Source organism: Dendrobates tinctorius, unplaced genomic scaffold, assembly GCF_039654945.1.
Source record: "Dendrobates tinctorius isolate UK_male_01 unplaced genomic scaffold, ASM3965494v1 ptg000082l, whole genome shotgun sequence".
In the NCBI taxonomy this organism is placed as follows: Eukaryota; Metazoa; Chordata; class Amphibia; order Anura; family Dendrobatidae; genus Dendrobates; species Dendrobates tinctorius.
This window is the reverse complement of record NW_027361750.1, coordinates 24798486-24816542: the sequence shown is the minus strand read 5'-3', so window position 1 is coordinate 24816542 and position 18057 is coordinate 24798486. Positions and strand designations below refer to the sequence as shown.

Sequence of the window (18057 nt, the reverse complement as noted above, 5' to 3'; positions counted from 1 at the left end):
TAAATATAAATCAATATGCAGTGTGAGCACCAGGAGAGATGCATAAAAATTCGCTTGCTCCATGTCCAATGATAATTATCTTCAGATGTATAACAATAAAGGAGCATCTCATCAACTGATACTTCACAGTGCATAAATGTAAACTACTAAAAGTAAATACTGTGCAAGTGTGACCCAAAAGATCACTACAACCTACCAATGAATAAAGGTGCTTCCTGTAGCGTCCCTCATGCCCCGACACGTGTTTCGCAATGCTTCATCAATGGAGGCTTGTCAGGAAGAAGGAGGCTACCCCATTTAAATACCCTAGCAGCTATCGCTATTGGCCAGTATAGAAATTTCGCACCTGATTAAAAACACTTCCTCATTCTGGAGACACAACTGCGCCTGTGCGCTTAAGATCCTGTATCAAACTAATGCAATATGAACGGCGCATGTGCGGGGTCACGTGGGTTCCAACAGCCAATATAACTGGTGTACAAATATCATGTGATTGCAAGAAGGTCCTATGCTTTCTATGCCAACCTAATATAATGTGAATCGCGCATGTGCAAATTCACATGGGTTTTATTAGCCAATGAATAGAAGTATACAGATATCATGTGATCACAAGAAGGTCCTATGTTTTCCTATTTACAAGAATTAACATCGCGCCTACGCGCATAGGAACTTTATATTATGAATCTATATGTGAGGGCATAGATGGCGCATGTACCGAACTATGAGGCCCGTAAAAACAAGGAGGAATGTCACAATGGCCCCATGGTCCCCCGAAAGCCAGGTCAACAGTCCTGGCAAAACAAGGAAAACGCTGCGGACTCACCACGCATCCCTCACGGCAGCTCACAGTGCAGACATGCGCACAGCCTCCAAAAATAGTCATCCAAAATAGGATGTTCAATAACATACATAGGTAAATCAACTTCCTAATGGCATAGATTATGTAAATTAAATAATTCCCATAACATATCTCCATCAAACAATAGTAATACCCCTAAAAATGGGGCATAAAAACACCAATTTGGACCATATGACAATAGCACTTCATGGCGTGTCACTCATATTTGGAAGCATGAATAAAAAATGTTTACAATATATAGCCCCAATATTAGAAATATGAATGAATTATATTATTCATATTTTTTGGTCTATATTGCTTTTTTGTGGTTTCTTACTAAGACAGCCATATGGATGGTGTTAAGTGGGGCAGGATGTTGTGACATAGCTGTTGATATATGGGGTTTCTAATATTGGGGCTATATATTGTATAACGTTATTTATTCATGCTTCCAAATATGAGTGACACGCCATTGTCATATGGTCCAAATTGGTGTTTTTATGCCCCATTTTTAGTGGTAATATAAAGTTCATATGCGCGTAGGCGCGATGTTAATTCGTGTAAATAGGAAAACATAGGACCTTCTTGTGATCACATGATACCTGTATACTTCTATTCATTGGCTAATGAAACCCATGTGACCTTGCACATGCGCGGTTCACATTATATTAGGTTGGCATAGAAAGCATAGGACCTTCTTGCAATCACATGATATTTGTACACCAGTTTTATTGGCTGTTGTAACCCACGTGACCCCGCACATGCGCGGTTCATATTGCATTAGTTTGATACAGGATCTTAAGCGCAGAGGCGCAGTTGTGTCTCCAGAATGAGGATGTGTTTTTAATCAGGTGCGAAATTTCTATACTGGCCAATAGCGATAGCTGCTAGGGTATTTAAATGGGGTAGCCTCCTTCTTCCTGACAAGCCTCCATTGATGAAGCATTGCGAAACACGTGTCGGGGCATGAGGGACGCTACAGGAAGCACCTTTATTCATTGGTAGGTTGTAGTGATTTTTTGGGTCACACTTGCACAGTATTTACTTTTAGTAGTTTACATTTATGCACTGTGAAGTATCAGTTGATGAGATGCTCCTTTATTGTTATACATCTGAAGATAATTATCATTGGACATGGAGCAAGCGAATTTTTATGCATCTCTCCTGGTGCTCACACTGCATATTGATTTATATTTATTAATAGCCCACTAATATGAATATATTACTATACGGTGTTTCTATGTCTTTTGTCTCTCATAATTGGTCCAGCACCTTCTTTTTATGATTATAACGTTGTGATATTGATACTTATAAATAAAGATTTTTTTTTATAATGTACAATTGTGTGGAAACTTCTTAAAAATTATTTAATGAGGTGACCACAAAAGAAGTTAAAACCCAAGCAACAAGTATACTCGCTCATCGCTATGTTTTACCCTTAATGAAGGGAATTTTTTTGATACTAGTGAGCACCATCGAATTTTGTCCCCATATATACTTTTCATACATTAAGGTATCATACACATCTGAAACTAACTTTTATTTCTTACCATGAAAGAAAGAATATTAATAATAATAAAATAATATATTTTTTTTAATTTTCACAGTAAAGTCCTATAAAATTTCTATCAGTATCAGTGAAGTTCCAAAGGCAGCTACAGACATAGATTTGTTTATCACCTTATCTGGAACGATGGGCAACACTGGAAGAAGAAAGGTTAAATGCAAACGGAAAACATTGTCTTCTAAGGTATAATGTTATAATTAAATTAATAATTCAAGTTTCCATAAAAAGTTAACAATGGGTAGTAATAATGGTCTTTCAGCAGAACAACGTACCTCATTCCCTTCATTGTTTACCCAGTGAAAGCGATGTAAAGCATTTGTGGCTTTAGTCTCATTGTCTTTCATAATGCATTGGCACAATTAACAAATCACCGACAAACAACAAATGCCGGACTTAATAATAAACAATTTTTCATTTTTATTCATCCATCACTTACATAAAAACACATGAAAATAGAAAAAAAGCAAAAACAAGTAAGGAGGACATAAAAAACATGATGGGTACTTGATATAGATGGCACCAAAAATTACAGGAGTTCTTCCGTTTTTGTATTGCCTTCCATGAGTTGCACTTTGCTTGTTACAGGCATGTTTAACCAGTTCCTGACCAGGCCATTTACCCTTGTTCCTGACCAGGCATACTTTGTGGGGGGGGGGGGGTTTACTTGTGGTTTAAAGAGCTGTACATTGTTTTTCTCAAATGCAATGTTCAAATCATTATTGCATCTCTTTTTCATGATATGTGTGGCTTACATTTTTTTGTTATTTTCCCATTTTTTGCCTATACTATGGGATGATATCAGCAGAAAAATAAAGGAACCACAAATCTGTTTTTCACATTTTTTATGATCACAAAGAACCACTGAATTATACAGTGGGTACGGAAAGTTTTCAGACCCCTTTACATTTTTCACTCTGTGTTTCATTGCAGCCATTTTGCAAATTCAAAAAAAGTTCATTTTTTTCCCTCATTAATGTACGCTCTGCACCCCATCTTGACTGAAAAAAACAAACATAGAAATTTTTGCAAATTTATTACAAAAAGAAAAACTGAAATATCACATGGTCATAAGCATTCAGACCCTTTGCTCAGATACTCATATTTAAGTCACATGCTGTCCATTTCCTTGTGATCCTCCTTGAAATGGCTCTACTCCTTCATTGGAATACAGCTGTGTTTAAGTCAACTATCACTGCATCCCTCCACCAGTCGGGCCTTTATGGCAGAGTGGCCCGACGGAAGCCTCTCCTCAGTGCAAGACGTATGAAAGACCACAGAGTTTGCAAAAAAACACAAGAAGGACTCCCAGACTATTAGAAATAAGATTCTCTGTTCTGATGAGACGAAGATAGAACTTTTTGTTGATAATTGTAAGCAGTATGTGTGGAGAAAATCAGGCACTGATCATCACCTGCCCAATACAATCCCAACAGTGAAACATGGTGGTGGCAGCATCATGCTATGGGGGTGTTTTTCAGCTGCAGGGACAGGACGACTGGTTGCAATTGAAGGAAACATGAATGTGGCCAAGTACAGAGATATCCTGGATGAAAACCTCTTCCAGAATGCTCTGGACCTCATACTTGGCCAAAGGTTCCCCCTCCAACAAGACAATGACCCTAAGCACACAGCTAAAATAACAAAGGAGTGGCTTCGAATAACTCTGTGACTTTTCTTGACTGGCCCAGTCAGGGCCTTGACCTAAACCCAATTGAGGATCTCTGGAGAGACCTGACAATAGCTGTCCACTAACGTTCACCATCCAACCTGACGGAACTGGAGAGGATCTGCAAGGAAGAATGGCAGAGGATCCCCAAATCCAGATGTGAAAAACTTGTTGCATCATTCTCAAGAAGATTCATGGTTGTACTAGCTCAAAAGGGTGTTTCTACTCAATACTGTGCAAAGGGTCTGAATACTTATGACCATGTGATATTTCAGTTTTTCTTTTTTAATAAATTTGCAAAAATTTCTACATTTCTGTTTTTTTTCAATCAAGATGGGGTGCAGAGTGTACATTAATGAGAAAAAAAGTAACTTTTTTGAATTTACCAATTGGCAGCAATGAAATAAAGAGTGAAAAATTTAAAGGGGTCTGAATACTTTCCGTACCCACTGTATATTGCAATCATCATATTATATAGCACTGTGTACTTACAATTGCTTATTTTGCCTTTCTATCCAGCTAATTCTTCTGTTTTCCATTAGGTTTAAAACACCACATTATTAAAGACTGACTAGCTATGTCCTTCTAAGCTCTATGTAGAAACAGGAGGTAATTTTTATCTGTAAAAGTCACTTTTCACTGCAAAAGTCTCTGGCAGAGAGGTGTGGGGGAGCAGCTGGGTCAGGAGTTGAAGAGGGAAATGATAAATGCAGGAACAAGAGACTTCCAATTTCTACATACAGCAGAGAAAAAAGAAGAATTAGTTGGGTAGAAAGGCAAAATGAGCAATTAGGCCGGTAATTGACATCATAGGTAGACCACAACTATGAGAGTCAAAATTGAGAAAACAAATCCAGAAAATCACCTTGTCTGATTTGGCAAGATTTATTTTACAATTTATGGTTGAAAATAAGTATTTGGTCACCTAAAAACAAGCAAGATTTCTGGTTCTCACAGACCTGTAACTTTTTCTTTAAGAGGCTTTTCTGTCCTCCACTCATTACTTGTAGTAATGGCTCCTGTTTGAACTTGTTAGTATAAAAGACACCTGTCCACAACCTCAAACAGTCACACTCCAAACAATGGTGAAGACCAAAGAGTTGTCAAAGGACACCAGAAACAAAATTGTAGCCCTGCACCAGACTAGGAAGACTGAATCTGCAATAGGCGAGCAGCTTGGTGTGATGAAATCAACTGTGAGAGCAATAAAAAGAAAATGGAAGACAGACAAGACCACTGATAATCTTCCTCGATCTGGGGCTCCACACAAAATATCACCCTGTGGGGTTAAAATTATCACAAGAAGGGTGAGCAAAATCCCAGAACCATACGGGGGGACCTAGTGAATGACCTGCTTAGAGCTAGGACCACCGTAACAAAGGCTACAATCAGCAACACACTACGCTCTCAGATCCTGCAGTTCCAAACGTGTCCCCCTGCATAAGCAACGACATGTCTGGGCCCGTCTGAAGTTTGTTGGAGATCATTTGGATTATCTAAAAGAGTATCTGGAGAATGCCATATGGTCTGATGAAACCAAAGTAGAACTGTTTGTAGAAACAAAACTCATCATGTTTGGAGGAGACAGAATTCTGAGTTGCATCCAAAGAACACCATACCTACTGTGAGGCATGGGGGTGGCAGCAAAAGCTTTGGGGCTGTTTATCTGCAAAGGGACCAGGACGACAAATTTGTGTACATGAAAGAATGAATGGGCCATGTATCGTGAGATTTTGAGTGCAAACTTCCTTCCATCAGCAAGGGCATTGAAGATGAAATGTGGATGGGTCTTTCAGCATGATAATGATCCAAGGACACTACCGGGGCAATGAAGGAGTGGCTTCATAAGAAACATATGAAGGTCCTGGAGTGGCCTAGCCAGTCTCCAGATCTCAACCTCATAGAAAACCTTTGGAGGGATTTGAAAGTCCAGCGACAGGCCCAAAACACCAAAACATCACTGCTCTAGAGGAGATCTGCATGGAGGAATAGGCCAACATACCACCAACAGTGTGTGCCAACCTTGTGAAGACTTGCAGAAAACGTTTGACCTCTGTCATTGCCAACAAAGGATATATAACAAAATATTTGAGATGAACTTTTGTTAATTACCAAATACTTATTTTCCACCATAATCTGCAAAATAAATCTTACCAAATCAGACAAGGTGATCTTCTGGATTTGTTTTCTCATTTTGAATCTCATAGTTGTGGTCTACCTATGATGTCAATTACAAGCCACTCTCATCTTTTTAAGTGGGAGAACAATTGGTGGCTTACTAAATACTTTTTTTCCCCACTGTATAGTATGATGACTGCAATATATTAAGAGGATAAAACTTTGATGGGAGAGTTTTTTTTTAAGTCCAGCGTTTGTTCCTTGCTGGTGATTTGTTAAATGATAGCTTGCTGAGCTTATTAAAGGGAATCTGTCACCCCTTGGGATGTTCTTAAGATGTTACTATGGGTATACAGGTAATAGAATGGTTAAACTAGTCTTACCTGTATGCCTCATAGCTGCTGTCTAGATAATGAGAGATGCACTTTTATGTTAATGATTTCTGCCAGTCTATGGGGCATGTGGTGCCTGGAAGAAATCCCTGCCTCCTGTCTTCATTACAATACCTCCCCTCTCCCATAAAGGTCACACTTCCCTGTGACATGCACTTGCAGCACAGTAATTCTGTGCATGGGTACCTTACCCGCCATTCTGTGGACAGTGTCCTCATCCTGCTTTTACACAGGCAACGGTGAGTCACGGCACAGTAGCAGTGACTTGCCAGCGCCTGCGCAGAGGCATGAAGGTAAAAGTAGTTAAAGGGAACCTGTCACCTGTTTTGCTACTATAATATACAGCCACTGCCTTTTGCGGCTTATCTACAGAAATCTATAATGCTGTAGATAAACCCCCGGTCTGACCTGAAAGAGAAGAAAAACGAGTTTTATTATACTCAACCGGGGGCAGTCCGGTCCAATGGGTGTCACAGGTCCCAGGTCCGGTGCCTCCCATCTTCATGCAATGTCGTCATCCTGCTTGCTTCATGCCACGATCCTGCACAGGCCTACTGATCTGCCCTGTTGAGAGCAGAGCAAAGTACTGCAGTGTGCAGGCGCTGGGAAAGGCCAGAGAGGCCCGGCATGTTATGAATGAGTCACCGTAGGAGGCAAAAACAGAAATACTAGCTAAGTCCAGAAAACCAGAGAAGTTGGCAGCTATCGGATTGCAGACCCCTGAACCTATCAACAACAACTAGCAGTAGCCATGGGGGGTTCCTACGGTGCCCTAGACCCCTCGATCACAGCCGGAGAACTAAATAGCCTAAAGACAGAAAGGGAAATCTAAACTGCCCCAGAGCAGACCCCAAAACAATAGGCAGCCCCCAACATATGACGGTGAAGCAAGAGGAAAAAACACTCACACAGATAGAAAGATAGGCTGAGCAAATGATGGGGCCCAAGCTAACTAAATAGGACAGGATAGAAAAGCTGCTGTCTGCAATCCACCAAAAACCCTATCAAAACAAGAGCCAACAGACTGATAGGGAAAAAAGCCCTGAAGACGCTAGGCTTCAAAAAGACTATATCAGTACTCAGGTATTTTCTGAAGACAGAGCAAAAAGGAATTCAGCTCACCCCAGCAGGGAATGGCAGAAATCCAGAAAAACAAGGCAAAACAAAACCAAAACACAAATGCAAAAAGCAGAGCAGAAAACTTAGCTTTTGAGGAGCAGGAATCAGACTGGTCTCCTAGAATCCCTCAGAGAAATCACCTGCAAGGCAGAAGGGCGTCGGCTGCCTTATATCCAGTCAGCAATTCCCTTTAAACCATTCTGTTACCTGTATGCCCATAGTAATAGCTTAAGAACGTCCCAAGGGTTGACAGATTCCCTTTGATTATGGTTTTTTGCATGCATTAGCTAAAAGTAATTTGGGACCCACAATGTACTCTGCTTTTTCTCCCTAGCTTGTGATGGATACTTAAATATTTTGCTTAGTGAAAGAAAACGCCATTGCATTGTCAATCTATCTAATAAAAACTTCTCCAGGAAAATCCATATGGACAAGTCAGGTGTCTAAAACTAGAAACATAGCATGTGTTTTTCAGCTTAGATTTATATTATCAAAAGTAGTTATTTAGTTTTATGCATGCCAAAATAGAAGTAACCAGCTGTAATATCTTCAGCCGAGGACTTCAGGAATAGAAAATGCTGATGTTTTCTAATCAACCACGTAGACTGCCGGATGATGTTAATTAGTAAATTTGTTCTCTAAAGTAAATGATATGACTTTAAATCACATCATGATGCTTAAGCAATTCTGCAATTCACCTTGAATCTGCCAGCTAGGCTTGCTTAAAATAAAAGCCAACCTGACAGGGTATCCTCTTCTACATGCTTCATTGGTCTATCAGCTTGTTTCCTTGTTTTATTATTATATAGCTTTTGTTATAAACCAAAGGTGATCATTATTTTGCTACAAAATAAAATCTCTTTACATATTTATTTTCAATGCCTAAACCTCTCTAGCATATTAAAGGGTTGTTCCCAATATAACAAGTTATTCCCTATACTTAAATAACTTGTTAATCACTGAGAAGCCAACTGCTGACCTCCAGTGATCCCAAGATGGGACTTTGAAACCCCTGCGATTTGCCTTAACAGTCATTTCTGACCACTTATGAGGTATTTCTGCATTCAAGAAAAAATTACTTAACAAATTTTAGGCATCCCCTTTTAGCTCGTAGCCTTTGTGGAACTGAAATCTAAGGCTAAAACATCATTTCAGTGGTAAAAATTTAATGTTTCTAGCTTCATGGCATAACAGTATAAATTAGTTAAAACAACTGTGTTGTCAGCATGCTCACTGCAATTTTGGGTGAAGTTTCAAGAGTGAAGTTTCTTAAATGGGGTCACTTTTGGGGGAGTTTTGCTGTTCTGGCAACATGAGGGCTCTGTTAATGTGACATAAGGCTCGCAAATCATTCTACCAAAATCTGCACACTAAAAAGGTGTTCTTTCCCATCTGACAGTAGTTATTGTCCACATATGACATACTCAGGAGAAACTATGTAACAAACTATGGGGTTGACTTCCTGCTTTACCCATTGTGATAGTAAAAATTTGAAGCTAAAGCAATATTTTAGTATAAAAAATGTCATTTTTCAATTTTGCAATCACCTGTGGGCACATTATGCTCACTACACACCGTAACAGAAGCCATAGCTGAAACGTGCGTTGAGGTATATGTCTTTTTTGCAGGGAGAAGGCATGCAAGTTACCGCCGTGACAATTTATACAAGTGCTAGCATTATACCATTATGTATAATTGACTTCTACTAATTCTGGATGTGTACCCCTCTATTTATGTATCTATTGTATTCTTATTGTTGCCTTCCTGATCCTTTTTAAAGGTTAATTACATTTTAATATATAATTTTGTTTATACTGGGCTTTTATGGTCAGTCAGTTTGTTGTCCTCCTTCCTATTGTTATTATATCATTGCCATCACTGTCCTGCTCATCACTTGATGTGGAATTATTTATTTATATGTATTTATTTACCACATTAATTGAGTCACACCCATATGCTAATTTCCTTGCTCCTCCTTACCTAGATGGAGTTGTGTAGTGTCCAAAATGGGGTCACATGTTTCTGCTGTTTTGGTACTTTGCAAACTCTTCAAATGTGACATGGCATCCACAATCTCTTCCAGCCAAACTTATGCACCAAACATTAAATAGTATATATAGAGGGACAGGGAATAGGATAATCTGCTCACCGTATATCAATGTGAAAAAGGTTCTCCCATGTGGTCAGGAAATAAAACTTCACGTTTATTATAGAAACATTAAAAGGACATGTAGTGGATACACTTGGAAGCCCAGGATGGCTAGCGACCGACGCATTTTGACCTTGAGGTCTTAATCATGGTGTGTCTTTTACCTCTCTACAGGGACCCATAAAACTGTTTGACATCAGTCAGGGGAAACATAATCAGTCAATTACTACCAAGGGAGGAAAAAAGGTAGCCAGTCCCTGTAGTATGATAGGCAGATAATTCATATAAACATAAGTCCTGGAAAGCATATAAAGAATGGCCAAAAAATCCTATATTAATGTAAAATATTAAAGAACATTGGAAAATGTAAATAAAGCAAAACAAAAAATAAATAAATAAAAAAAGGTGAAGGAACAAATCAGAAAAATCATACTATACTTCAGCACTAATTGTATTGTAGTATAAGATCCTGTCGTATGTTAAGTCCCTTTGTGGTTCTTGTTTGCAACTTAAAAATCCAATGTTTCTATATTTAAAGGGAATCTGTCACCCTTTTTTTGGCCTATTAGCTGCCGGCATAGACATTGGGGGCTTATCTACAGCTTTCTGAAAGAGAAGAAAACACGTTATATTATACTCACCAAGGTGGGCGGTCCGGTCCGATTGGTGTTGCGGTCCGGCGCCTCCCTTCTTCATACGATGACGCCCTCTTCTCCCGTCCTGAAATGGCTCCAGCGCAGGTGCATTGCTCTGCCCTGTTGAGGGCAGAGCAGAATTCTGCAGTGCGCAGGCGCCAGACCTCTCCCGATGCCTGCGCACTGCAGAATTCTGCTCTGCCCTCAATGTCTATGCCGGCAGCTAATAGGCCAAAAAAAGGGTGACAGATTCCCTTTAAGATTTTTCTCCTCAAATCACTACCTCTAAATGGTTTGAAAACCTTCTCAATCCCTATGACTGTGAGTGTGCTGGTATTTCCACCATGTATAAGTTTGCAGTGTTTGGAAACCGTTGAGATGTTTTGCGCAGAGGAGCTACTCGCATCTGACAGGTGTCTTCTGATTCGTTTTAAATAGTGTTTCTTCCCTTCCGAGCTCTTCCATTTGGCCAAATGGTAGTTTCCGACCACATTTTGAGTATCAGCGCTAATAAGAGAAATTTCACAACAAAATGTGAAGCCTGTTTTTTCCAGTTAACCTTGTGAAAATGAAAAAATATATATTTTAAATCAATATCATAATAGAGAAAAACATAATTTTTCATTTCCACGTTCTAAATTCGATGAAGTACCTTTGGGTTCAAAATGCTCACAACACCCAGAGATGAATGCTGTCACTTCTGGTAGGATTCTGCAGTTTTAGCACTTCGGGGGCTTTTCAAATGCAATATGGTGTCCGAAATCTATTCCACAAAAAATTGCAGCCAAACGTTAAATGGTGCTCCGTCCCTTTTGAGCCCTATGGTGTGCCCAAACAATAGTTTCTAGCTACATATTGGGTATCTGCTCATTTAGGAGAAATTGCACAACAAATTGTTGCCTTTTTTTATTCCTCTTGTGACAAAGACAAAATTAGAGCTAAAGTAAAACTCTTGGGGGAGGGGGAATAACATTTAATTTTTTCATTCCCTTAGCATTAATTCCTAAATTGATCGCAAACTTCATGAATGCTGTTTTGATTACTTTGAGAGGAGCAGTTTAAAATGTAGTCATTTGGGGGGGTTCTAACATATCTGTCCCTGAAAGTCACTTCAGAAGCAAAGCATTCCTTAAAAAGATAGGTTCTGTAAATTTAAAAAAAAATGCCTGGACAGAAATCATCACTATTAAGTAAAAAGTTTCAATCTTTATGAAGTACAAGATCTAAAATGTTGGTAAAATCCAAAGTACAGATACAAAGACACATTGGTGCGCGAGTAACTGAGAAGACCCAAAGACAAAGTTTTCTCTTTTATAGAGCAATTTATAGGTACTGAACAATCATATAAGTATGATGCAATAAGTCTGTGACAACACACAATCAATCAGTATGAATAACCATATACATATATTTGGTATGAAAAAATGTATATCCCACAGTTGAAGGCATAACAACGATAATCATACACAGCAAAATTTACTAAATAACTCACCCGATGCGCGTTTCACAAGTGCTTTCAGTCCTGGCATTTTTTGTTTTGTTTTTGGGGTTTTTTTTTTATTTATTTACGGTTACTATCTACTGTATTTTAAGGGTATAACATTTCAGAATTAAAAAATTGCCATTTTTCTAATTTTTCAAAATTTTTTCGAGTTTTATAAATTAAGGCAAATCATATTGACCTACGTTTACCGCGGACCTAAAATACATGATGTCACGAAAAATCGATATCGGTACCACTATGGTATGTAGAAGCAGTCCTACTCTCATTTTTGAGAGGACATTTTGAGTTAAAAATAATTTATTTAATTGCTTTCTTTTTATTTATAACATCTCCACTTTTCCTTTATCACCAGTTTTTATAACTTTTCTTTCCACTAAGCCCAAACTCATAATGACTTACACGTCAAGATGTGAATGCTGTTGGAAAATAAAAAAGCCACCTAAAATAGTGTCATCCCTAATTAAGTGGCCACTCCTGTCTTCGTTAAAGCCGTTACATTTTATTTAAATGCCGTTCAGTAAATTGTGAGAATAATGTAATATCTGCAATGTTTTCTTTTCATGTCTTTCATCTCCTTTCTACGGAACTTAATTGCTTTTATGAATGTGTTATCTACTTAAAGCAGACCTTGAGGGTGAAAAATGTGTCCCTCTGGGGGGTATACAGTATTTTAAAGAGCTGCCAGGCTAAGTTGTAAATCAAAAATCAATATGATGGTCCCAAAATTTACTCGAAGAAATGCCATATATTTCCTCATTATGTCTATATATTTGTGCTGCATAGATATAATTAACCCCTTCGCTACCAAGGGTGGTTTGCACATTAACTCCTGGGCCAATTTTTACAATTCTGACCACTGTCCCTTTATGAGGTAATAACTCTGAAACGCTTCCATGGATCTTGGTGATTCTGTTTTCTCGTGACATATTGTACTTCATGTAAGTGGTAAAATTTCATTCAAATAACTTGTGTTTATTTGTGAAAACAACAGAAATTTGGCAAAAATTTTGAAAATTTCGCAATTTTCCAACTTTGAATTTTTATGCCCTTAAATCACAGAGATACAGCACACAAAAAACTTAATAAGCAACATTTCCCACATGGAACCAAAATATTTTTTAGTTAGGAAGTTATAAGGGTTAAAAGTTGACCAGCGATTTCTCATTTTTGCAACACCATTTTATTTTTACAGACCACATCACATTTGAAGCCACTTTGAGGGGTCTATATGATAGAAAATACCCAAAAGTGACACCATTCTAAAAACTGCACCCCTTAAGGTGCTCAAAACCACATTCAAGAAGTATATTAACCCTTCAGGTGCTTCACAGGAATTTTTTGAATAGCTAAAAAAAAAATGAACATTTAACTTTTTTTCACAAAAAAAATACTTCAGGTTCAATTTTTTGTATTTTACCAAGGCTAACAGGAGAAATTGGACTGCAATAGTTTTTGTGCAATTTGTCCTGAGTATGCTGATACCTGATATGTGGGGCGGAACCACTGTTTGGGCGCATGGCAGAGCTCAGAAGAGAAGGAGCGCCGTTTGACTTTTTCAATGCAAAATTGGCTGGAATTCAGATCGGACGCCATGTCATGTTTGGAGAGCCCCTGATGTACCTAAACAGTGGAAACCCCCCACAAGTGACCCCATTTTGGAAACGAGACCCCCCAAGAAACATGTCTAGATATGTGGTGAGAACTTTGAACCCACAAGGGCTTCACAGAAGTTTATAACGTACAGCCGTACAATTAAAAAATCATATTTTTTCCACAAAAATGATCTTTTCACCCTCAATTCTTACTTTTCCAAGGGTAACAGGACCCTAAAAGTTATTGTGCAATTTGTCCTGAGTACACTGATACCCCATATGTTGGTGTAAACGACTATTTGGGTGCATGGCAGAGCTCGGAAGGGAAGCAGCGCCATTTGACGTTTTTGGCTGGAATTGAGATCGGACACCATATCGCGTTTGGAAAGCCCCTGATGTACCAAAACAGTGGAAACCCCCCACAAATGACACCATTTTGGAAACTAGACCCCCAAGGAACATATCAAGATGTGTGGTGAGCACTTTGAACCCCCCAGTGCTTCTCAGAAGTTTATAATGCCCGGGCGTGAAAATAAAAAAATCGTATTTTTTCCACAAACATGATCTTTTAGTCCCCAATTTTTTTATTTTCCCAAGGGTACCAGGAGAAATTGGACCCCAAAAAGTTGTTGTCCAATTTGTCCTGAGTTCACTGATACTCCATATGTGGGAGAAAACTACTGTATGGGCACACGTCAGGGCTCGGAAGGGAAGTAGTGACGTTTTGGAATGCAGACTTTGATGGAATGGTCTGCGGGTGTCATGTGCGTTTGGAGAGCCTCTGATGTGCCTAAACTATTCAAACTTCCCACAAGTGACCCCATTTTGGAAACTAAACTCCCACAGAACTTATCTAGATGTGTGGTGAGCACTTTGAACCCCCAAGTGCTTCACAGAAGTTTATAATGCCCGGGCATGAAAATAAAAAAATCATATTTTTTTCCACAAAAATGATAATTTTGCCCCCAATTTTTTATTTTCCTAAGGGTAACAGGAGAAATTGGACCCCAAAAGTAGTTTTGCAATTTGTCCTGAGTAGGCTGATACCACATATGTGGGGGTAAAACACTGTTTGGGCGCATGGCAGAGCTTGGAAGGGAAGGAGCACCATTTGACTTTTTCAACGCAAAATTGGCTGGAATTGAGATCAGACGCCATGTTGCGTTTGGAGAGCACCTGATGTGCCCAAACAGTGGAAACCCCCTAATTATAACTCCAACCCTAACCCCAACACACCCCTAACCCTAATCTCACCCCTAACCCTAGCCCTAACCCTAACCCTAATGGGAAAATGGAAATAAATACATTTTTTTAATTTTATTATTTTTCCCTAACTAAGGGGGTGATGGCAGTTTTTATATTTGGAGCTGTCACACGCTAAAAGACGCTTTTTATTGTAAAAATAGTTTTTGCACCACCACATTTTGAGAGCTATAATTTTTCCATATTTTGACCCACTGAGTCATGTGAGGTCTTATTTTTTGCGGGACGAGTTTACGTTTTTATTGGTATCATTTTCAGGCATGTGACATCTATTGAGTGCTTTTATTCCAATTTTTGGGATGCAGAATGAACAAAAACCAGAGTTTCATGAATTTCTTTTGGGGGGTGCGCATACACCGTTTCGCGTGTGGTAAAATTGATAAATCGGTTTTATTCTTCGGGTCAGTACGGTTACAGCAATACCTCATTTATGTCTTTTTTTTATGTTTTGGCGCTTTTATGCAATGAAAACAATTTTATATAAAAAATAATTATTTTTGCATCGCTTTATTCTGAGAGCTATAACTTTTAAATTTTTTTGCTGATGACGCTGTGTGGTGGCTCGTTTTTTGTGGGACAAGATGACGTTTTCAGCGGTACCATGGATATTTATATGCGTCTTGATCGCGCGTTATTACACTTTTTATTCGGCAGTATGATAATATATCATTATTTTTTGCTTTGTTTTTTATTTTTATTTTTTAAGGGGTTCACTAAAGGGGTTAACTAATGGGGCAGTTTTATAGGGCAGGTCATTACGGACGCGGCAATACCAAATATGTGTACTTTTATTGTTTTGTTTTGTTTTTTTATTTCCACAAAATGAATTTATTAGGGAATATTTTTTTTTTTTTATTTTGCGATTTTTTTAAAATTATTTTTACACTTTTTTTTTTTTTTTAACTTTATTACATTGTCCCAGGTGAGACATCACTGTCCTGTGACAGATCGCTGATCTGTCACATCACAGATTGCTGTGACAGATCAGCAATCTGTCACAGGCACTACACAGGCTTCCTCCTTGCCTGCGCTTTGCAGGCATGAGGAAGCCAGCTCCCTGCAGGCCCCCGAAGGTCCCCGCCACCATATTGGATCCGGGGACCTGCAGGGAAGGAGACCCCCACAGCAGCGCTGCATATTGCGCTGCTGTGGGGGGCTCAGGGTAGCACGGAGGGAGCCCCCTCCCTGCCGATGCTTCCCTTTAGCCCCCGGTACACCACGATCGTGTTTGATCGCGGTGTGCCAGGGCTTAACGTGTCGTGGGCGGTCCGTGACCGCCCCTGACACATTGTGCCGGGTGTCAGCTGTGATAATCAGGGCGCCACTGATCGCTATGATGTAATATTCCGTCCATGGGAATTAGGTCCCAGGTCACATGGATGGAATATTACGTCCATTGTAGGAAAGGGGTTATAAGTATTAAAGGGGAAGTCCATTTAAAAAAAAATCTCTCAAATTTCTGATATTTTTTATAAATAAAAACAAAACGCATTGACCTAAATTTACCATTATCATAAAGTACAATGTGTCACGAGAAAACATTCTCAAAATCACTGGGATTTGTTGAAGCGTTCCAGAGTTATTACCACATAAAGTGACACTGGTGAGATTTAAAAAATTTAGCTCAGTTACTCTTCAGTAGTGCCATTGACAAAAAAAATCTACTGTAGATCTGACCTTCTTCAAACCACTCATTTTCTAGGTTAACGTTGACTTTTTTTGTATGAGCAGAACGTATCAAATTTACTAGTGATAGAGATACATTCATTAAATGTAGTAAATGGAAAATCTAAAAGTGATCCTATGTGTTTGTCTATTTAGCTAATTCTTCTTTAAAACTTGAATCTTTCTAGTTCTTGATGTTATCTTTGATTCTACCCTATATTTAGATACAATACACCTAGTGATGATGGTACCATAGCAACTGCAGTCTCGGAGGGAAATATTAGCAAAACTTGATCTTTGCGTTTCTCGTTTATTGCTTCTCATTATTTCTATGAATCCTAAAAGTGTTTGTTTTTCTTCTAATCATTAAGAGGCTTTTTAGTCTTTTAAGTCATCTTAACTCATATTTTCATAGTCAAGATAAAAATCAAAAAGTGTAATTGATGTCTTAAAAAAGTGAAATCGTGTTATCGGAACTGGAAAATCTCCCTGATCAATCCAAAGTATCTAAGGATCGTTGTGATCATCATCTCCGATCCATGGACACAATTGTGTGCATTGTCCTAGGACTGGGCTTACAGATTGCAGTACGTGTACCCCATGCCCGTTCTGTAGGAGGTGAAGGCACCGTACCTTGTCCTACAGCAATATCTATCAGAATCTAATTCATTAGTGTTAGGCCTGTTTCACATTTCAGTTTGTTGACGTCAGTCAAAATCGTCCAGAGTGTGAAAAAACGGATCCGTTTCCGTTTTGCCACAAACGGATGACACAGGATCCGTTTTTTGACGGATCCGTTTTTAGCTGATTTTTTATGAAATTTAAAGTGACATGGCTCTGGAAAAGGAGAGAGAGTTGGCGGATTCCATCACTTAACGGTTGCCAACGGATCCACCGCCCATAGGCGTCCATTATAACGCATGTCAGACAGCGACGGATCCGTTGCTATCCGCTTTTTTGACGCAGACCAAAAACGTTTCATTGTCCGTCCGCTCAAGACAGCGGACGCCAAAATTTTGACGGATCCGTCAAAAAACGGATGCAAAGGATGACCATCCGTCAAAATCCGCCGCAATGCAAGTCAATGGGAAAAAAACGGATCCACCCAAAAAAATGGCGGATCCGTTTTTTTATGCAAAACAACGGATTGTGACTGACATAAAAAAACTGAAGTGTGAAACAGGCTTTAGGGGTATGTGTCTTAAAGAAAATTTGCAAAACAAACCACATAATTATTGCATTAATCTTTTTATTCAATTTTTTTTAATGCTCCAAATAAAACTACAAACTATATATACAGTGTGTATATATATATATATAACTCATATATATACACACACACAGTATATACGGCTCAAAAAAATAAAGGGAACACTATAACATAGGATGTGGTATTTTAGTGTTCCCTTTATTTTTTTGAGCAGTGTGTATATATATAAACATATCTGTCCCAGGAGATTATTACTTTTCTCTTTTTATTCTCCTCTAGCTTTTGTCTTGCTGTTTGACAACTGATTGCAGCAGAAGCCTCCATTTGTACCATGTCTGT

At 38.8% G+C, this 18057-nt stretch overlaps 1 protein-coding gene across 1 annotated transcript in view; it reads left to right on the top strand.

Annotated features, from left to right (window-relative positions):
- The window catches only part of RP1 (RP1 axonemal microtubule associated), a 742035-nt gene that overhangs the window by 636136 nt on the left and 87842 nt on the right, over positions 1–18057 (top strand). Inside the window, exon 47 of the mRNA XM_073583994.1 lies at positions 2446–2588. Coding sequence (XP_073440095.1) covers positions 2446–2588 — 143 coding nt within the window. The remainder of the gene's footprint in view (positions 1–2445; positions 2589–18057) is intronic.